Here is a 23,374-nt window from a genome sequence, read left to right as displayed (position 1 = left end):
TAGTTTATGAGTTCTTTCTATATTTTTTCTTTTCTTGTTCAAACTCTTCTCCCACTCCCCAACATCCTCCCGCCAGAGCTTTCTACCTGTTCTCTATCTATGAGACTATCTCTATTTTGCTTGTTAGTCCAATATATTCATTAAATTTCACATATGAGTGAAATCATATGGTACTTGTCTTTCTCTGACTGGCTTATTTCACTTAGCACAATAATCTCCAGATTCATCCATGCTGTTGCAAAGAGTAAATTTTTTCCCCTTTTTACAGCCAAGTAGCATACCATTGTGTAAATGTACCATAGCTGTTTTATCTGCTCATCTACTGATGTGCACTTGTGCTGGTCCTAAATCTTGGCTATTGTAAATAATATTGAAATTAACATAGGGATGCATATATTCTTTTGAATTAGAGTTTCAGGTTTCTTTGGATAAATTCCCAGAAGTGGAATTGCTGGGTCATAAGTTAGTTCCAATTTTAATTTTTTGAGGTAACACCATACTGCTTTCCATAGAGGCTGCACCAGTCTGCATTCCCAGTAGCAGTACACAAGGATTCCTTTTCTCCACATCCTAGCCAGCACTTGTTTGTTGATTTATTGATGATAACCATTCTGACAGCTGTGAAGCGATACCTCACTGTGGGTTTTATTGCATTTCTCTGATGATTAGTGATGTTGAGCATATTTTCATATATCTATTGGCCATCTGTATATCATCTTTGGAGACATGTCTATTCAGGTCCTTTGCCCATTTTTTTAATTGGATTGTTTGTTTGTTTTTGGTATTGAGTCTTATAAGTTCTTTATAAAACAGATGTATCAGCAAATATGTTCAGTGGGTTGTCTTTTCATTTTGTTGCTGATTTCCTGTGCTGTGCAAAAACTTTTTAGTTTGATGTAGTCCCATTTTCTTTTTGTTTGTTTCCCTTGCCCAAGGAGATAAAACAGAAAAAAATAGTGCTATTAAAAATGTTTGCAATTATATTACCTATGTTTTCTTCTAGGATATTTATGGTTTTGAGTCTAACATTTTAGTCTTTAATAAATTTTGAGTTTGTTCTTGTGTGCAGTGTAAGAAGGTGGTATAGTTTCATTCTTTCTTTTTCTTTTCTTTTTTTTTTTTTTTTGCACCTATCTGTTCAATTTTTACAACACTATTTATTGAATAGACTATCTTTAGGCCTTTGAACGTTCTTGCCTCATTTGTCAAATATTAACAAAAAGGCATGGGTTTATGTCTGAGCTCTCTATTCTGTTCCATTGATCTAGATGTCTGTTTTTGTGCAAGTACCATGCTGTTTTGATTGCTATGGCCTTGTAGCAGAGATTTATATCAGGTTGGCCTTGTAGTAGAGTTTGATATCAGATGGCATGATTCCTCCAACTTTGTTCTTCTTTCTCAAGATCACTGAGATACCACTTAGAAAAGTCATATTAAATGTTCTCCAAAACGGACCCAAATGGGATATAATTTTTTGTTAATCCTGTTACAATTTTTAATGTGTTTATAGGCATGGAAAGAAGAACAAAATCGATTAGCAGAAGAAGAGCGCATAAAAGAAGAAAAAAAAGCAGAAAAGAAGAGTAAGGAAGTTGGTAAAAGGAGAGGCAAAGAAAGGTTAGAGAAAGAAGAGAGTAGGAATATGAAGAAAAAATCTCTTTTCAAGGATAAATCTAAAGAAGAGCAAATAAAGCTACCAGACGTACCAGAGATGACGATTCTCCAGGAGCCACAACCTGAGATAGTTTACCCGGTAAAATTAATTTTTGAATAAGCTTTATTGGGTCATTAATAATTGTTTGTTGGGGGGAAGAACACAGCTTCTGTGGAAACAATAGGTTCCCAGTCTTTACTGCCATAGCAAAGGCCTTGGGGTTTCTTCTAGTGTAGCTGATCTTGGACTTGTAGTCCACCCTCTAGTTATCTGTCTCAGATGACTAGACTTGAGGACATCAGTTGCCTCTCTGCAGGCACCATGTTTTTTGCTTGTAGGCTTTTATAAAACCTTTCCTTTGCCAATCTATCCCTCAAGTAGTTTTATGAGTAAAACTTCAAGCGGGGGCGGGAAGGAAAGAAATGAAGCAGCCTTGTCTTTTTTAGCTACCACTCTGAGATAATTGTTCTCAAGCTTTAACCTACATCAGAATCACTTGTCGCTCTATTAGCAACACTTAGTAAAAAAATGTCTTTAACATTTTTACATGTTCAAGTGGAAATACCCGCTCAATGTATCAGTTCATTTAAACAGAAAATTAACAGCCAATGAAAGTGAGATTGATTTCTTCTTGCACTGCCTTGGCCATGGTACAACAATTTGATTTGATTTTCATTGGGTTATGAGAGTGCCCCAGTGAACAGAGTTTAAAATCATGGACCAACTTTAATTCTGCCCCTCATTGTAACATGACAGGAGGAGCTAAAGATAATGTGAGTGCTGGTCTCTGAGTCCACGGTGACAGACAAAGCGTTCCCCAGAAATTAAGCTCATGGCAACTCTAACTGGTTCACATGAGGAGCTGATTTTTGTTGATTGCAGTTCCCCACTCAAAGCATATGTTTTCTCTTTTAGTTTCGTGGATACAATATGGGAGATATACCCATCCAAATCTCAGGAACAAATTATTATCTGTATCCTTCGGATGGAGGACAGATTGAAGTTGAAAAAACAACATTTGAAAAAGGTACATTTGGAAAGCAGCATTAAATGGCTTGGAAGCTACCCTTTTCAGTCACGTTGGGCCCTTGTACTCCTGAGTGTAATAGGGGAGAGTGGTCATGTGCCCACTGCATTCAACATTTTCACACTCAGATTTATCTGTTGTAATTGACCCCATGAGGCACAGGCCACCTGAGAGGTTAGCTGGGACACACAAATAGAAAGTTCCAGTTGTTAAAATATTTAAATATTTCTATATCATTGGGAAATAGTGTAATATCCAAGCACATACTGTGAGGTTAGAGCAAATTTTCTTGTTTGGGCTCTGGAGCACAGAGCTTGGGGGCCGGTACCCAGTTATTGTAGTGATAAGAAACTGCTGCTAGATTCAGAAGTATTTAAGAGAACCTAGTCTGGAGGACCCTAAAGGAAAGCACAGATATAGCCTCAGGGAACTGTCTAAGCATCTTGCAAGGCTTATCTTTTCATTGTTCTTTAAAGATTCCTCAGGTGGGTTTGAGGACCTGGGCTTTATTTGACAGCTTATTGTCTGATAGGGAGCAGTGGTCTCTGAGAGCTGTGATGAGAGCAGTGTGGAGGGATGTGAGCAGAACCCTGTTTAATGTCCACAAGATTATGCACATAGTCCGGCCAGTGTGGCTCAGTGATTGAGCATTGACCTATGAACCAGGAGATCATGGTTCGATTCCCAGTCAGGGCACATACCTAGGTTGCAGGTTCCATCCCTGGTCAGGATGCATATGGGATGTAACAGATCGATGTTTCTCTCTCACATTCATGTTTCTCTCTCTCTCTTCCTTCCTCTCTCTTTTTAAAATCAGTAAAATCATGTCCTTGAATGAGGATTAAAAAAAAAAAAAAGCCTGCAAATTATTCATATTCTATATAATAAAAGCCTAGGTGGCATCACATGTGACGTCACCACAAGATGGCCACCACAAGATGGCCGCCACAAGATGGCCAGCAGGGGAGAGCAGTTGTGGGTGATCAGGCTGGCAGGGGAGCGCAGTTGGGGGCGACAAGGCCGGCAGAGGAAGGCAGCTGGGGGCAACCAGGCCTGCAGGGGAGGGCAGTTGAGGGCAACCAGGCCTGCAGGGGAAGGAAGTTGGGGGCAACCAGGCCTGTAGGGAAGGGCAGTTGGGGGCAATGGGGCCTGCAGGGAAGGGCAGTTGGAGACTATCAGGCCAGGAGGGGAGGGCAGTTGAGGGCGATTAGGTCGTCAGGGGAGCAGTTAGGTGTCAATCAGGCCCACAGGGGAGTGGTTAGGGGGCGATCAGGCTGGCAGGCAGAAGCAGTTAGGGGCAATCAGGCAGGCAAGCAGGTGAGCGGTTAGGAGCCAGCAGTCCCAGATTGTGAGAAGGATGTCCGACTGCCGGTTTAGGCCCAATCCCACAGTTGGACATCCCCCAAGGGGTCCCAGATTAGAGAGGGTACAGGCCAGGCTGAGGGACACCCCCCCCCATGCACAAATTTCATGCACCAGACCTCTAGTTATTTAAAGAATGGTTTGTGATATGACATCAAATGACAGACTATTTTATTATATAAGGTTTGTTTATTATAAAACATGAAAAAGATTTTTATTAATTTATAAGTATGCATATTTACTTGTGCTATCATATGTACTAATATTTAATATTTTGAATATCATCTCTGGGTATAGTGGACAATTATTATTATTTAGAATTGGAGCTCAGAATCACATACCTGAGGAAAGCGCTGGACTCAAGTTTTATGATGGTATTTGTAATAGTATTTTCAATAATTATTTCTCACTCTTACCAAGATTTATACATACAATATATATGCTTCAGATAGCTCATAGTAAATGCAGTGTTTTTATCCTAATCTTATCAATTTTGAGAGATAATAGTGCAATCATACTGAATTTAAAAAAAGAAGAAGGCTGAGAGAGGAGACAAAAAATGAGTCAGAACACTAGAAGAAAGAATGTATTGTTTGGAAAATTCTTACTAATAATAACTACTGTAACTAATATTTATGTAATTCTTTATAAGTTGCAAAACCCTTTCATATTAACTATTTCATGTAATTAAAGGTGAGTATAAATTTGATTTGAGATGTGATTAGAAAGGCTGCAAATATCTCCCTCATCCACCTGCCATCTATTCCTGGATTTCACTATTAGGCACCTTTTATAAAAATGGGGACATCCCTAGGTATTTCCATTCCCTGACTGATTCTATGCTGCATTATTTCGATGTTTTGCCAAGAAGCTTAACAGGGCATCACAATCAGCCCATCTTCTATCCCATGATTCTTCCCCAGGCTCAACTTTTATCAAAGTGAAAGTGAAAAAGGACAAACACAATTTTATAATTCATCTGAAAGACCCTAAGAAAATTGTGAAAAAGGAAAAACAAGTGGATTATTCTTCAGAAGATGAGGAAGAAGAAAGAGAGGGAGAAAAAAATATTGAACTAGGTAAGCAGAGGCATCTCTGGCAGTAGATAGGGGTTATCTTTCAGAAATATATCTATCCCGTCCACCTGACAGAAATACACGTGTCCCTCACATTCAGCATGTAAGTTTCCCATAAGGTAACTGAAGTGTGTTATCATTCTGGTTATATACATTTTCCCTAGTGTAATGTGCATATACATTATATACATAGCCCATCTTTAGTGGGCTGCTTACTTGGTTTTGCCCCTCTGGAGACCCAGCTTTTGATTCCAGTTGTCATATAGAGTCCTCCTCCTAGCCTGGCTACCTTTAGCAACACTGAGTTTGCAATGTCCGCTGTGGCCTGAATTTTGTTGTATGTGCTTGTATCAGGTCCTTATTAGTTGATTCCTACTGAAGGTTTAACTTCTCTCCAATATTCATTGCAAATGAGGGGTTTCCTCCTACGCTCTCACTATTATTTAGTTCTCCCTGTAGTAGCAAATTTCTTAAGTTGCAGGAACAAGAGAAAAATCCTAAATTTGGCCAGAAGAGTCTACACCTGCGAGTAGATGAGACTTTCAAGTGGATGTCCATTGATTGTACACCATGAAACTTCCTGATAACACCATTTAACATCTCCAGGCAACACCTAATGGGGAAATTAATTGTTTCTTGCCCAATGTGATAAGGATTACACCTGAAAAAGGAGATGAGTTCATTAATAAAATGTTTTGGACTCAAGTTAGTAATAAGAAACATAACTAAAGCTTGCTAATAAATTTAGTTATGGTCACAGTATTTTTCAAACTTATGAACACAATGTTTGACCCAAGAATTTAAAGCGAATTGTTAAATTAATTATCTTTGTTTTTTCTTAATATAAAAATATAGGCTTATTATAAAACATTAGAAAATATAGGAATATTTAAAGAAGGTAATAGGGGCTAATAAGTCTACCACCCCAGCAGTAACCACTATTCATAGTGTGTTCCTTTCTTACTTTATTATCATGAGCATTTTCTTACTCATTCAATATTCTTGGTAAACAAGCTTTTTAAATGATTTCATATTAATTCATTGGTATATATGTCATAATTTACTTAACCATATTCATGTGTTTGCATATTTAGTTGATTTCCACTTCGCATTGTGTTTTGCTTACATTTCTTTTTAATAAAATGGAAATGTCCTTGCTTCAATTTTGTCTTTCAGAAGAATCAAATGCAAAGAATAAAGCTGTCAGCAAGTTTGGATCTTTTTCTGCCACCTTGGAAAATGGAATCTGCCTCTCAATAAGTTACTATGGACCTAGCGGAAATGCGCCAGGTGAAGCAGACAGGACAGAAAGGATAGTGTCCCATGACCAAGGGTGTCTGCCCGTCCTCAGTCTGCCCACTTGTTCAGAAACATGTTCTTTTTTAAAACAATATTTTTTATTGTTTAAAATATTACATATATTAGTACATATATCTCCTTTCCCCCCCCCTATTGACCTTCCCCCAGCCTCCCCTACTCCCTGTTGCATGCCCTCATCCCCCCCCTCCACCCCAGTGTCTTGTGTCCATTGGTGTGCTTATATGCATGCATACAGGTCCTTTGGTTGATCTATTTCCCTCCCTCCCAAACACTCCCCAGCCATCGCGCTGTAATTTGCAGTCTGTTCGGTGTTTTACTGCCTCTGTATCTATCTTTTTATTCATCAGGTTATAATGTTCTTTATTTTCCATAAATGAGTGAGATCATGTGGTAATTTTCTTTCATTGCCTGGCTTATTTCACTTAACATAATGCTTTCTGTGTCCATCCATGCTGCTGCAAATGGTAAGAATTCCTTCTTTTTAAAAAAATATATTTTATTGATTTTTTTACAGAGAGGAAGGGAGAGGGATAGAGAGTTAGAAACATCGATCAGCTGCCTCCTGCACACCCCCTACTGGGGTTGTGCCCGCAACCCAGGTACATGCCCTTGACCCAAATCGAACCTGGGACCTTTCAGTCTGCAGGCCGACGCTCTATCCACTGAGCCAAACCGGTCAGGGCAAGAATTCCTTCTTTTTTATAGCAGCATAGTATTCCATTGTGCAGATATACCTTAGTTTTCTAATCCACTCAGCTGCTGATGAGCATTTAGGCTGTTTCCAAATCTTAGCTATGGTGAATTGTGCTGCTATAAACATAGGGGTGCATATATCCTTTCTGATTGGTGTTTCTAGTTTCTTGGGATATATTCCTAGAAGTGGGATTACTGGGTGAAATGGGAGCTTCATTTTTAGTTTTTTGAGGAAACTCCATACTGTTCTCCACAGTGGCTGCACCAGTCTGCATTCCCACCAGCAGTGCACAAGGGTTCCTTTTTCTCCACATCCTCGCCAGCACTTGTCATTTGTTGATTTGTTGACAATAGCCATTCTGACAGGTGTGAGATGGTACCACATTGTTGTTTTGATTTGCATATCTCGGATAATTAGTGACTTTGAGGATGTTTTCATATGTCTCTTGGCCTTCCTTCTGTCTTCTTTCGAAAAGGGTCTATTTAAGTCTGTTGCCCATTTTTTTATTGGATCATTTATCTTCCTTTTATTAAGTTGTATAAGTTTCCTGTAGATGTTGGAGATTAAACCTTTATCAGTGATAACATTTGCAAATACGTTCTCCCATACAGTGGGCTTTCTTGTTGTTTTGTTGATGGTTTCTTTTGCTGTGCAAAAGCTTTTTATTTTGATGTAGTCCCATTTGTTTATTTTCTCTTTAGCTTCCATTGCCCTAGGAGCGATATCGGTGAAGAAATTGCTTCGGCATATGTCTGAGATTTTGCTGCCTGTGGATTCCTCTAGTATTTTTATGGTTTCCCGTCTTACGTTTAAGTCCTGTATCCATTCTGAGTTAATTTTTGTGTATGGTGTAAGTTGGTGGTCTAGTTTCATTTTTTTGCATGTATCTGTCCAATTTTCCCAACACCATTTATTGAAGAGACTGTCTTGACTCCATTGTATGTTCATGCCTCCTTTGTCAAATATTAATTGAGCATAGTGATTTGGGTCGATATCTGGATTCTCTGTTCTATTCCATTTGTCTATATGTCTGTTCTTGTGCAAGTACCAGGCAGTTTTGAGAACAGTGGCTTTGTAATACAGCTTGAAATCTGGTATTGAGATCCCACCTACTTTGTTCTTCTTTCTTAGGATTGCTGTGGCTATTCGGGGTCTTTCTTTATTCCAGATGAATTTTTTGAGAGTTCTTTCTAGGTCTGTGAAATATGCCGCTGGTATTTTAATGGGGAGTGCATTGAATCTATAGATTGCTTTGGGTAGTATGGACATTTTAATGATGTTGATTCTACCAACCCATGAACATGGTATGTGCTTCCATCTGTTTGAGTCTTCCTCTATCTCTTCTTTTCAGAGTCCTGTAGTTTTTGGCGTATAGGTCTTTTACCTCCTTAGTTAAGTTTATTCCTAGGTATCTTAATTTTTTTGTGCAATGGTAAATGGGATTGCTTTTTTAGTCTCTCTTTCTGTAAGTTCACTGTTGCTGTATAGTGAATTCCATAGATTTCTTGACATTAATTTTGTATCCTGCTACATTGCTGAATTCATTTATTAAGTCTATTAGTTTTTAGATGGAGTCTTTCGGGTTTTTTATGTACAATATCATGCCATCTGCAAATAAGGACAGCTTTACTTCTTCTTTTCCAATTTGGATGCCTTTTATTTCTTCTTCCTGTCTAATTGAAATGGCTAATGTTTCCAGTACTATGTCGAACAGGGCGGGTGAGAGTGGGCATCCTGTCTTGTTCCTGTTCTAAGGGGAAATGGTTTTAGTTTTTGCCCATTGAGTATGATGTTAGCTGTGGGTTTATCATATATGGCTTTTATTATGTTGAGGTATGATTCTTCTATTCCCACCTTGTTGAGAGTTTTTATCAAGAAAGGGTGTTGGATTTTGTCAAATGCTTTTTCTGCATCAATTGATATGACTATGTGATTTTTATCTCTCAATTTGTTTATGTGATGTATCACGTTTATTGATTTGTGGATATTGTACCATCCTTGCATTCCTGGGATAAATCCTACTTGATCATGGTATATGATCTTTCTGATGTACTGCTGGATCCGATTTGCTAGAATGTTGTTGAGGATTTTAGCATCTATGTTCATGAGGGATATTGGCCTGTAATTCTCTTTCGTTGTGTTGACTTTATCTGGTTTTGGTATTAGGGTGATGCTGGCTTCATAGAATGAGCTTGGAAGTGTTCCTTCCTCTTGAATTTTTTGGAATAGTCTGAGGAGGATAGGTTTCAGTTCTTCCTTGAATGTTTGGTAAAACTCCCCTGTGAAGCCGTCTGGCCCCACACTTTTGTTTGCTGGAAGCTTTTTGATGACTGCTTCAATTTCTTCCATAGTTATTGGCCTATTGAGATGTTTAGATTCTTCCTGATTGAGTTTTGAAAGGTTATATTTTTCTAGGAATATGTCCATTTCCTCCAGGTTGTCCAGTTTGTTGGAATACATTTGTTCATAGTATGTTTTTTTAACAATCCTTTGTATTTTGGTGGGGTCTGTTGTTATTTCACCTCTTTCATTTCTGATTTTGTTTATTTGGGTCCTCTCTCTTTGTTTCTTGGTGAGCCTGGCTAGAGGTTCATCAATCTTGTTTATCCTTTCAAAGAAGCAGCTCTTGGTTTTGTTGATCTTTTATACTGTTTTTTTGGTCTCAATGTCATTTATCTCTGCTCTGATCTTTATTATTTCCTTCCTTCTGCTTACACTGGGCTTTTCTTGTTGCTCTCTTTCTAACTCTTTGAGTTGTAGGGTTAGGTAATTTATTCCCATTGTTTCTTGTTTTTTTCAGTAGGCTTGTTGAGCTATGAACTTCCCTCTCAAGACTGCTTTCGCTGTGTCCCATAGATTTTGGATTGTTGTGTTTTCATTGTCATTTGTTGCCATGATGTTTTTTATTTCTTCTTTGATCTCTCTGGTAACCCAGTCATTGTTGAATAGCATGCTGTTTAGTCTCCATGTGTTTGATTTTTTTGGATTGTCTTTATTGTAGTTGATTTCCAGTTTTATGCCACTGTGATCTGAGAAGATGCTTAATATGATTCCTATTTTCTTGAATTTGAAGAGACTTTGCCTATGTCCCAACATATGGTCTATCTTTGAAAATGACCCATGTGCCCTTGAGAAGAATGTATATTCTGTGGCATTGGTGTGAAGTGTTCTGAAGATGTCAATTAATTCCATCTGGTCTAGTGAGTCATTTAGGATTGATGTTTCTTTGCTGATTTTTTGTTTAGAGGATGTGTCCAATGGTGATAGTGGGGTATTAAAGTCTCCTACTATGATTGTATTGCTGTCAATCTCTCCTTTGATATCTTCCTGGAGTTTTTTTTTTTTTATGTATTTGGGTGCTCCTGTATTGGGTGCGTATATGGTTACCAGAGTTATTTCTTCTTGTTGGATTGCTCCCTTTAGTATTATGAAGTGGCCTTCCTTATCTCTTGTTATGTCCTTCACTTTGAGATCTAATTTGTCAGATATAAGTATTGCTACCCCAGCTTTTTTTTTAATTTCCATTCGCCTGGAAGACCTTTTTCCATCCCTTCACCCTCAGTCTTTGTGCGTCTTTTTTTCTGAGGTGGGTTTCTTGTAGACAGCAGATATTTGGGTCGTGTTTTCTTATCCAATCCATTGCCCTATGTCTTTTGATTGGGGCATTTAATCCATTTACATTTAAAGTTATTATTGATAGGTCCTTATTTGTCACCATTTTTATTCTTTACCCCTGTGTTCCTTCTTTGCTTCCTATTTCTTTTTTTTTTTTTTTTTTTTTTTTTTTTTTTACAGCAGACTCTTTAGCATTTCTTGCATTGCTGGTTTGTTGTAATAAATTCCCTTAGTTCTTTTTTGTCTGTGAAGCTCCTGATTTCACCTTCAATTTTGATTGATAGTGTTGCTGGGTACAGTATTCTTGGATTCAGACCCTTCCTTTGCATGACTTTGTATATTTCATTTCATTCCCTTCTGGCCTGATGAGTTTCTGTTGAGAAATCAGTTGCTAGTCTGATGGGGGTTCCTTTGTATGTAACTTTCTGTCTCTTTCTTGCCGTTTTTAAGATTCTTACTTTGTCGTTGGTGTTTGCCAATTTAATTATAATGTGCCTTGGTGTCGGTCTTTTGGGGTTCATTTTGCTTGGGACTCTTTGAGCTTCTTGGATTTGTGTGGGTTTTTCTTCCCTATATCAGGGAAGTTTTCTGTCATTATTTCTTCAAACAGGTTTTCTATTCCTTTCTTCATTTTCTCTCCTTCTGGAACCCCTATTATGCAGATGTTGTTTTGTTTCGTGTTGTCCCAAAGTTCCCTTAGGCTCTCCTCCTGCTTTTTAATTTTTTTTTTCTAGAAGCTGCTCTACTTGGGTATTTTTTCCTACCTTGTCTTCTAGCTCACTGATGCGGTCCTCTGCTTCTTCTAGACTACTCTTGATGCTTTCTATTGAGTTCTTTACAGCAGCAATGTCATTTTTCATTTCTTCTTGGTTCTTCTTTATTTCCTCTTGGTTCTTACACATATTGTCGAATTTCTCTTCCATTCTTTTCAACCACCTTATGACCATTTCTCCAAATTCTTTCTCTGACAGGTTGCTTGCCTCCATTTTGTTTACTTCCTTTTCTGGTGATGCCTGCTTTTCTTTCATATGTGGGCTGTTTCTTTGTCTCCCCATGGTCTCTCTTCTCCGGGTGTCTGGTTATGTAGTTCTCTCTCTCCTTTCCATGGTGGAGTGTAGAGCTCCTCTGAATCTGCATGTTTGTGCCAATTGGGGACCGGTGTTCTGGGGTTCGCAGCTGTTCGGTGGGTGCGTAGTGTAGATTTTCAGGCTTCCGATAACATCCACTTTCCCCTTCAAGATGGCGCAATCTCTGCGTCTGAGCTGGTCACTCCGGGAGGGAACCCAGCAGCAATGATGGCTGCTGGGTCAGGAGGAGCCCCGTCCAGCAGTTTCCCACCGTCTCCTGAAGTATAGCTGTTCCTCAACTCACCAACAGACACTCCCAGTGCGACCCTCATCTGTTCTTTCTATCTGCTCTGGGACAAGGCTCGGGACATGTCTGTCTATTCTGCCGCCATTTTTTCCTCCTGGAGAAACATGTTCTGATGTAATGCCCCTCATCTCCTGAATGGTTGGAATATATGTGGATGTGCATACATATATGTGTGTATATGTACATACACATACATATGTAATCTTTTATACATAGAAAATAACAGCACTTTGAAATAGCATTCATCATATACAATCTTATAATCACATAGACATATAAGATCATTTATACACACATATATATATTCCAGTTATCTTTGTTAACTAGTCCATGAAAATAAGTCTGTTATTTGGTGCCAAAGAAAGCATGGTGAGGCAAGGAATCCTCTTGATTTTCTATAGAATAATATTTCTATGAATCCTGTGATTATCGAACTATTCAGTGTGCTTCAGAACATTAGGCTTAAAGGAGCCATTCACTGGACATCTTGAAGGATTTCTTTACTCCACTTTTAATAAACAAATTTTCCAACTGGAAGTTATTTCCTTACAAACCACAAAATAATATGTTGCTTTACCAAGAACTAATTAGAAAATCTTGTGGGTTCCCATGCATTTACAGGGATCTAACCACAACTGATTTTTTTAAAGTTTTATAAAATAAAAAGATAATCCCTATGCTATATCGCCTTAAAACTGTGTGGTGATTTAATGATCTGCCTTACTATGGACTTCCGTTTCTGCAGACACACATTCCCGTGGATGATTATAATCCAGGGCCTTATATTGTGCCAAATATTGTAATACTTTAGTGAGTTAGAGAGCCCATTACATTGTTAATATTTTTGTTTTGTTGGCGGTTTTGTCTTTTAATTTTGTATTTGATTTGTTTTTAAACTGGCACTTGGAGAAGTCATTTAGTGCCTAACATTATGTATTAAGTTTCATTATCACACAGTCACTAAAAAATCCTATCCACTTTGAACATAGGTTATCATTAGTTTACATTCTACTCTCTATCGACTATGTTGTTGCTGTTTCCTGGTTTTCTTATTCTTAATTTAATCTTTAAGTTAATATGTAATTATTCCATTTAAAACAAATGTTGCTAATTTCAGGTGATAAGTACAGCATTTGGAAATGTTTATAGTGTGTATAATAAGTAATATTTTACTTACTGTGTATTTAAAAAGTTGAATGCATTAGTTTTAAAAAATATATTATAAGTTCCTTAAGGACACATATAATAACTAATATTTTAGAACTTTTACTTGCTAATGGCTATGCAAATTTTCAATTCAATTGTCCCCCTTAATTGGGTATATACAGTTCTCCAGAGCCTGCTCATCTCACCTAACTGAACCTTATGAGAACCTAATGAGTAACTCCCATTTACTTCTCCCCACAGCTCCTGGCTACCACCATTCCACTCTGATGGAATTGGACTATTTTCCATCCCTCATATAAGTGGAATCATGCAGTATTTGTTTTTCTGTGTCTGGTTTATTTCACTAAGCTTAATGACCTCTAGGATCATGTTGCCACATATTGTAGAATTTTTTTCTTTATAAACACTGAGTCATATGTATATGCCACATTTTATTTATCCAGTCATCTATTAATGGATATTTAGGTTATTTTCCCATCTTGGCTACCCTTTTCCTTTTGTGCCTGTTAGTTCCTTGAATGAACTATGCTTTCTCTTATCTGTAAACTGTGCTTTCTTTTATCAATAACACACATCTCATGCTGTGCCACTTGCTCACAACATGTTTTCCTGCTACATACACCACCACTTTCAACAATTAAACTTCCTCCTACTCTTCAGGTCTCAGCATACAAGTTACTTGCTCTGAGAAATGCTGCACAGATCAAGCAGCAGTAGCATGTGAACTGGGGTTTTTAGGGGTGAGTGAGAATTGCCTTGGCAAAGAATCAAAGGCAGAGAATTCTAGGTGCCAGGAATCGTGTGTACAAACTATGTAGTATAAAGGCACAACAACTTTATGGAAAAGCAAACTATGCAGTAGAGCAAAAGTGTAGGTTGAATGAAGGCATTTGTGTTAGATAACCTCTCTCCTGGGTTCCCATAGTGCTCTGTACTTCCCATCACAGGCTTAACACACAACATTGTACCCAGAGGTTTCTTCTTCTGAACTTCCCATTCGTTCCTTGTAGTCTCACTCATCATTGGCTACCCAATTTATGGTACATAGTACTAGGTATTCAATCAGTATTTACTGAAAGAGTAACTAGATGAGAATGAGAGGGAGAAGTTTCCAACTGCCTGTAACTGGATGCCATTCACTTGTTTATATGCCTACTGTACTTCTAATGGGCCAGGCAACTTGCTGACACAGCCACTAAGATGAATGAAACCATGGTACCATTACTCAAAAAATTAATTGCCTAATGGGAAAAGAAAACATAGAGAAATAACTGGGCCAGTGGTAGAAATTATGTATAAACATAGTACTGGGAACAGCTACAAAATACTTCGGACAGAAGGTAAAGCATCTGAGATGGGACTTTAGAGAGAAGTGGGGATTACCCAGACAAAGCAACAAGGAAAGGGAGTCCTAGGCAGTTAGAGCCATTTATGTAAATGCTCAATGTGTAAAAGCATGGCATCTTTACAGAACAGTGAAAAGTTGAGTGTGACTGGAATGGAGGAAGGTGAACATTGCATGCCTGGGATGAGTAGGGAGTGGCAGAGGTCTTTAAGTAAGGGACAGGAAGTTATATGATCAGATTTCATTTTAGGAACATAATTTTAGTGACATTTTGGAAAGTGCACTGACATGGTGGTATTGGAGGTGCCAGAAACCAGTTAGGAAACTACTGCAATAATTAAATACAAGAAAATGAGAATCTGAGCTAAGGTGCTAAGCTTAGATAGGAGAGGCATGATTGGAGAGAAATTTCCGAGGGCTTGGTGACTGTTTGGGTGTATAGGGTGAATCAAAAAGAGAAAATGTGAATGATCTGAATATCTAACTTGGGAATAGGGTGTATGATTAGTCATGGCATTGATAGGGGTGCCCAGCTTGGGAGAGGAGAGACTTACTGAGTTTGAAATGTGTCCACTATCACCACCAGGGGGAGATATCTAATAAGTAGTTGGAAATAAGGATGTGGGGCTGAGAAAAGAAAGGCCAATTCTCGAGATGTAAATTTTGGAGTCATTAACAAGTACATAGAAGGGAGTTGGAGCCCCAGTCCTGAAAGAGATCACTCATGAAGAGACTCAGCCCTGGTGAGCATTACAACCACATGTGATGTTTCACAGATATAAATGCCTGGGCCTCATTCCCAGAGAGTCTGATCCAGTAGGTCAAGGTGGGGATCTGAGCATTTGCTGTTTTTGTTTTGCTCCATGAGTAATTATCATGGACAGCCAGAGTTGAGGACATCTGTTTTATAAGGATAAGGGGAAACCCTCTGAAACTAGCAACATTTGACAGATTGACAAAAGAGGAAGAATCAGGAAAGGAGACTAAGAACAAAAGTGACCAGAGAAAGAAAAGGAGATCCAGGTGGGAGTGTCAGCCTGGAACCCAGAGGAGGATAAAGTTCAAGATGTGAGGAGTGCTAGAGGCTCCCGGCACAGTTTCTCCACAGATCAGCTCTCCTTTTAGAATTCTGACAATTTTTAAAAACCCAAATAAAAATCAATCTGCTATGAGAAGATGTCTTTTACCATCTCAGCTAGATATTGTCTTTCCTGAATGTCCTTGTTTGTGTCCCTTATCATGTTACTATTTAATATGACCTTCTATTGAAGGTATTTGAGTGCACATCTTATTTTGACTATTTTGGCTTCGTAAGTTCTTTTATATATATTTTTATTTATCACTACTCCACATATTTTGTATATGAGAGTCTCTCAATAAATATGTCTCAAATAAATGAAGAGATGGTTACTGCTCTATCAATATGCCTTTAAAATGTAGATGGGAAGGCCAAGAACATGTGAAACAATGACTCCATCAAATATATCATTGTATTAAGTACCTCAAATATTTCATCTATAATCCTGATTTTCAAATCAACTACATTATGCCTGAACTCTGTCCAACTAATAAGTCATATTCAGCAAGGTAAAAATTGTTGCAAACTTGTATAAATAAATGAGATGTAAATTATATTTAATAAACATATGTAATATGAATGTCTAATTTTCTTGTTTTCTTCTTATAGAGGAAAAGGATCCTGACTTGGAAGCAATGTTGAATATCCCATCAGCACTTCTTCCAACAGTAATTCCTGTTATAGTGCCAGTTCCTCAAGCCAAAGGAAAAGGGAAAACAAAAGTCAAAGAAAAACCCAAAGAATCTATTAAAGAAGAGGAGCACCCAAAAGAAGAAGAAAAAAAGGTGAATGGACCTTGCCATGGATTCTAAAGCGAACTTCTGCCTCAAAGTCAGCTCTTTAAAAATCATGAGTTACATCAGTGTATTTCAACTTTCCTGTCCTTCATAATTCCCCCATCTTTCACAATTGCTATTTTTAATATCTAAGAACTCTTGAATTTTTTCCATAGCAACTTTTAATTTATTGATTGATTGGGGGAGGGGAGAGAAAGAGAGAGAGAGAGATCTTTTGTTCCAAAGTTGATTGTTGGGTACATGGGTACATTGCCATATTTATCACTGAGAACCCCTTTCCTTTCTTGGTGCCCTGTCTGGTCAGATGAGAAGGGAGAAGTCTCATTGAATTTCCTTCTCTGAGGTGAGATTATAATATTCTACAAACCTCTGCAATTTCACTATGACTATTCATTTGCTCCTTAAGTCTTTCCATTGTTTGTAATCAATAATAAAAGACTAGTTAGAATAAACTGAAGATCCAGCAATGGGAGGTCAGTGGAATGATTTTAGTGGCTAACAAAAGAAAGCCAAGTGGAAAGACAGAAATTATTATCATTAGGGATTGGATGTGTGCTCCAGAATAACTTTCATTCCAGAGCACACATAATCAAACAAGGTGTTCAGGCATAGCTGGCATAAAATTAATTAGTATTTTTAAGTAGACACAACCAAACCCTCATTCATTTATAAAAAGTTTTTTAATTATCTATTATTTTCACTTATTTTTTATTTAATACAAAAGCAATGTGTGCTCATTAAAGAAAAATAAGGATGCATATACTGATAGCATAATGTCTCTAGAATTCAAACTTTAGGAATTGCACAAAAAAGGTATCAGGGAGGTTGGTCTGCCCTTACACCTACATATGCAAACAGAGGCCTCTTTCAAAGTCTAATTCAGGCCCCAGCTCCTCCATGACTTTTTTCCTAATTATTGGCATATTGAAAACTCCCTTTTTAATATATATATATATATATATATATATATATATATATATATATATATATTGATTTCAGAGAGGACGGGAGAGGGAGAGAGAGATAGAAGCATCAGTGATGAGAATCACTAATTAGCTGCCTTCTGCACGCCCCCTACTGAGGATTGAACCCACAACCAGGGCATTTGCCCTTGACTGGAATCTAACCCAGGTCCCTTTAGTCCACAGACTGATGCTCTATCCACTGAGCAAACCAACTAGGCCATAAACTCCCTTTTCTGAGGAAGGATGTGCCAACCATTTGAATACTATTTAACTGTTTCACATATCTGTGTGCCATTCTACAAGCAGGTTGTAAGTTGCATAAAGGGTGGAGACTCATTATCCTTGCAAGGCCCTCTAGTCTTGGGCAAGTCTTATCTTAAGCACTCAGCAAGTTTTCGCTTAGTCATAATAAATCAATAACTAATTTATAAAAAGTTGACCAATTATTCACATGCGAAATTATTTACAGGAAGAAGTAGTACCAGAACCTGTTTTACAAGAGACTGTTTTTGTTCCCACCTTCCCAAACCTAAATGTGTCTTGCCCCAATGGGCTCCTAGTGACCTTCATTGGGAAAGAGTCAACAGGTGAGTGCTAACTGGGTGGGTTAGGGAGGCAGGGGGGCAAAAAGTCATATAGAAGACAGTTAAATCACCACTGAAACTGTGTATTTTCCTGCCTATTATACATACTTGTTGATAATGATATAATAAATACAATCCTATCTAATAAAGAGGGAATATGCTAATTGACCGTCACACTCTCACAGAGATGGCACACACACAACCAATAAGGAGGGAATATGCTAATTGACTGTCACACCCTCAAAGATGGCGGCGCCCACAGCCACAAGATGGCGGCGTCCAGTTCCCCCAACCCCCTAGCTGTCCAGGGCTGGCCCGAGGCACAGGCAAGCCTTGGATGGCGGCTGTCCAGCCACCCAGGACCAGCCCGAGGGACGACCAAACGACTGAACAAGCAGGCTGCGTGGGGTGACCAGGCCGGTGGGGGGGGGGGCAGTTGGGGGTGACCAGGTCAGTGGGGAGGGGGCGACCAGTCAGGCAGGGGGGCAGTTAGGGTGTTAGGGGTGACCAGGTCAGTGGGAGGGGTGGCAGTTAGGAGTGACCAGGCTAGCAGGGTGGGGGAGTTAGAGGCAATCCAGCCAGCATGCAGAGGCAGTAGGGGCGATCAGGCCAGCAGGGGGGCAGTTAGGGGTGACCAGGCTGGCAGGGGGTGCAGTAAGGGGTGACCAGGCCAGTGGGGGCCAGTTAGGAGCGACCAGGCCAGCAGGGAGAGGGCAGTTGGGGGCGATCAGGCCGGCACGCAGAGGCAATGAGGGGCAATCAGGCTGGCTGGGGGGAGGGGGAAGTTAGGGGTGACCAGGCAGGCAGGCAGGTGAGTGATTAGGAGCCAGTGTTCCAGGACTGTGAGAGGGATGTCCGACTGCCGGTTTAGGCCGATCCCCGAGATCAGGCCTAAACCGGCAGTTGGATATCCCCCAAAGGGTCCCAGATTGGAGAGGGTGCAGGCTGGGCTGAGGGAACGCCGCATCCCCCTGCCCCAGTGCACAAATTTCATGCACTGGGCCTCTAGTAAATATAATAAATATAATAACCATTTTTAAATAATATTTTTTATTGATTTCAGAGAGGGAGAGAGAGAGAGAAACATCAATGATGAGATAGAATCATAGATTGGCTGCCTTCTGCACGCCCCCTACTGGGGGTCGAGCCTGCAACACAGGCATGTGCCCTTGACTGGAATTGAACCCAGGATACTTCAGTCCACAGGCCGTTGCTCTATCTACTGAGCCAAACCAGCCAGGGCTATAATAACCAGTTTTTGAGCACTTACTATGGACCAGGCACTAAGTACTTATCATATATGACAAAATACAACTATAAGCTAAGTCCTAATAATTCCATTTTACAAAATAAAGGAATTGAGGCTTCAAGAGGTCATTGCCCAAGGTCAGTATATAAGTTTATAGTCTGTTATTTCTATTGATTTTCTATATGGCTCCTAATCTATTAAGATGATTAAGTACAAGTAGGGCTTCTTTAATTAACTTGATGGGCCATTGAATGTGAATATTACTTACATGGAGATCCAATATTGCTGTAGAAGTAGGGAGGTGCAGCAAAGCAAGCACTAAACTAGGACTTGAGTTCTAACCAACTCCGTGACCCTTTCAATTACTTACTGCCGCTAAACCATGTTTTTTCATCTGAAAACTATTATGTCAGTGGATCCTGATTTTTTTCACAACCGAACATCATCTTTATTATAATTCCTTAATGTATGCCATATTTGGAAAGTGTATCAATCAAAGGATATGAGTATGCCTATTAAAAATAATTTAATGTTGCATTTACTTGCCAGACAAATGAAAAGAAACTAGGTGTAGTTGATCTCTTTTGTCTCAATATCACTTTTCATTAGGCTTTATATATTATTAGAAATAGACCATGGACTCTTGTTTCTATTTCCAAGGATTCCTAGTGGTCTGGGTTCTCCATGAGGGGACCCATAGTGTTTGCTACCAAGACTAATGGCCATTAAGGTCTTTCGAAGTTAAAGATGCTATGAGTGCACTAAGAGAGATGTTGTTTTCAAGTTCAAGGACATTTTGCTTGTTTTCTTATTTACTTGTTCCTGTTATCAAACCCCAACTTAATACCTGTTTCACCTGTCTTTTCTTATTAGTTTTATTATATAGTCTAATATTTTCATCTTTATGTCTAGGTAGACAATGTGGTTAATAATGACTCTGCCTGGAACACATAAGCTTTTTTTAATTTCTTTATTGATTAAGGTATTACATATGTGTCCTTATCCCCCCATTATCCCCCACCTCCCATTCATGACCCCACCCCCCTGTTGTCTATGTCCATCGATCAGGCCCACATGCATGCATATAAGTCCTTTGGTTGATCTCTCCCCCTAACCCCTACGCTCCCCTACCCTCCCCTACCTTCCCTGGGGTTTGACGTTCTGAATGATGTTTCACTGTCTCTGGATCTATCTTTGTTCATCAGTTCATGTTGTTCATTATATTCCACAAATGAGTGAGATCATGTGATATTTATCTTTCTCTGCCTGGCTTATTTCACTTAGCATAATGTTCTCCATCTCCATCCATGTTGTTGCAAATGGTAAGAACTCCTTTTTTACCACAGTGTACTATTCCACTGTGTAGATGTACCACAGTTTTTTAATCCACTCATCTGCTGATGGGCACTTAGGCTGTTTCCATATCTTAGCTATGGTAAATTGTGCTGCTATGAACATAGGGGTGCATATATCCTTTCTGATTCGTGCTTCTAGTTTCTTGGGATATATTCCTAGAAGTGGGATCACTGGGTGAAATGGAAGTTCAATTTTTAGTTTTTTGAGGAAACTCCATACTGTTCTCCAAAGTGGCTGCACCAGTCTGCATTCCCACCAGCAGTGCACGAGGGTTTCTTTTTCTCCACATCCTCGCCAGCACTTGTCATTTGTTGATTTGTTGATAATAGCCATTCTGACAGGTGTGAGATGGTACCGCATTGTTGTTTTGATTTGCATCTCTCTAATGATTAGTGACTTTGAGCAGGTTTTCATATGTCTCTTGGCCTTCCTTCTGTCTTCTTTCGAAAAGTGTCTATTTAGATCAGTTGCCCATTTTTTGATTGGGTTGCTTATCTTCTTTTTGTTAAGCTGCATGAGTTCCCTGTAAATGTTGGAGATTAAACCCTTATTGTTGATATTATTGGCAAATATGTTCTCCCATGCAGTGGGCTTTCTTGTTGTTTTATTGATGGTCTCCTTTGCTGTAAAAAAAGCATTTTATTTTGATGTAGTCCCATTTGTTTATTTTCTCTTTAGCTTCCATTGACCTAGGAGCGGTATCGATGAAGAAATTGCTTCGGCATATGTCAGAGATTTTTCTGGCAGTGGATTCCTCTAGTATTTTTATGGTTTCTCATTGTATGTTTAAGTCCTTGATCCATTCTGAGTTTATTTTTGTGTATGGTGTAAGTTGGTGATCTAGTTTCATTTTTTTTGCATGTATCTGTCCAATTTTCCCAACACCATTTATTGAAGAGACTGTCTTGACTCCATTGTATGTTCATGCATCCTTTGTGAAATATTAATTGAGCATAGTGATTTGGGTTGATTTCTGGGTTCTCTATTCTATTCCATTGATCTATATGTCTGTTCTTGTGCCAGTACCAGGCAGTTGTGAGAACAGTGGCTTTGTAATACAGCTTGAAATCTGGTATTGAGATCCCACCTACTTTGTTCTTCTTTCTTAGGATTGCTGTGACTATTCGGGGTCTTTTTTTATTCCAAAAAATTTTTTGGAGAGTTCTTTCTAGGTCTGTGAAATATGCCGTTGGTATTTTAATGGGGAGTGCATTGAATCTATAGATTGCTTTGGATAGTATGGACATTTTAATGAAGTTGATTCTCCCAACCCATGAACATGGTATGTTCTTCCATCTGTTTGAGTCTTCCTCTATCTCTTCTTTTCAGAGTCCTGTAGTTTTTGGCGTATAGGTCTTTTACCTCCTTAGTTAAGTTTATTCCTAGGTATCTTAATTTTTTTCGTGTGATGGTAAGTGGGATTGCTTTTTTAGTCTCTCTTTCTGTAAGTTCATGTTGGTGTATAGAAATGCCATAGATTTCTTGGCGTTAATTTTGTATCCTGCTACATTGCTGAATTCATTTATTAAGTCCATTAGTTTTTTGATGGAGTCTTTCGGGTTTTTTATGTACAATATCATGTCATCTGCAAATATGGACAGCTTTACTTCTTTTCCAATTTGGATGCCTTTTATTTCTTCTTCCTGTCTAATTGCAATGGCTAATGTTTCCAGTACTATGTCGAACAGGAGGGGTGAGAGTGGGCATCCCTGTCTTGTTCCTGTTCTTAGGGGAAATGGTTTTAGTTTTTGCCCATTGAGTATGATGTTAGCTGTGGGTTTATCATATATGGCTTTTATTATGTTGAGGTATGATCCTTCTATTCCCACCTTGTTGGGAGTTTTTATCAAGAAAGGGTATTGGATTTTGTCAAATGCTTTTTCTGCATCAATTGATATGACTATGTGATTTTTATCTCTCAATTTGTTTATGTGATGTATCACGTTTATTGATTAGCGGATATTGCACCATCCTTGCTTTCCTGGGATAAATCCTACTTGATCATGGTATATGATCTTTCTGATGTACTGCTGGATCCGATTTGCTAGCATGTTGTTGAGGATTTTGGCATCTATGTTCATGAGGGATATTGGCCTGTAATTCTCTTTCATTGTGTTGACTTTATCTGGTTTTGGTATTAGGGTGATGCTGGCTTCATAGAATGAGCTTGGAAGTGTTCCTTCCTCTTGAATTTTTTGGAATAGTCTGAGGAGGATAGGTTTCAGTTCTTCCTTGAATGTTTGGTAAAACTCCCCTGTGAAGCCGTCTGGCCCCAGACTTTTGTTTGCTGGAAGCTTTTTGATGACTGTTTCAATTTCTTCCATAGTTATTGGCCTATTGAGATGTTTAGATTCTTCCTGATTGAGTTTTGAAAGGTTATATTTTTCTAGGAATATGTCCATTTCCTCCAGGTTGTCCAGTTTGTTGGAATACATTTGTTCATAGTATTTTTTTAAACAATCCTTTGTATTTTGGTGGGGTCTGTTGTTATTTCACCTCTTTCATTTCTGATTTTGTTTATTTGGGTCCTCTCTCTTTGTTTCTTGGTGAGCCTGGCTAGAGGTTCATCAATCTTGTTTATCCTTTCAAAGAAGCAGCTCTTGGTTTTGTTGATCTTTTGTATTGTTTTTTTGGTCTCAATGTCATTTATCTCTGCTCTGATCTTTATTATTTCCTTCCTTCTGCTTACACTGGGCTTTTCTTGTTGCTCT

At 38.8% G+C, this 23,374-nt stretch overlaps 1 protein-coding gene across 1 annotated transcript in view; it reads left to right on the top strand.

Annotated features, from left to right (window-relative positions):
- Nucleotides 1–23,374, top strand: part of SPAG17 (sperm associated antigen 17) — a gene marked incomplete at both ends in the record, with an annotated part of 150,356 nt that overhangs the window by 84,519 nt on the left and 42,463 nt on the right. Inside the window, 6 exons of the mRNA XM_080647834.1 lie at nucleotides 1,511–1,753; nucleotides 2,570–2,681; nucleotides 4,967–5,122; nucleotides 6,296–6,409; nucleotides 16,322–16,497; nucleotides 17,944–18,061. Of these exons, the coding sequence (XP_080503960.1) occupies nucleotides 1,511–1,753; nucleotides 2,570–2,681; nucleotides 4,967–5,122; nucleotides 6,296–6,409; nucleotides 16,322–16,497; nucleotides 17,944–18,061 (919 nt within the window). The remainder of the gene's footprint in view (nucleotides 1–1,510; nucleotides 1,754–2,569; nucleotides 2,682–4,966; nucleotides 5,123–6,295; nucleotides 6,410–16,321; nucleotides 16,498–17,943; nucleotides 18,062–23,374) is intronic.

This window comes from Plecotus auritus (assembly GCF_963455305.1).
Source record: "Plecotus auritus genome assembly, chromosome: 12".
Lineage (NCBI taxonomy): Eukaryota > Metazoa > Chordata > Mammalia > Chiroptera > Vespertilionidae > Plecotus > Plecotus auritus.
The sequence above is the reverse complement of the archived record's forward strand: the minus strand, read 5'-3'. Positions and strand labels throughout refer to the sequence as shown.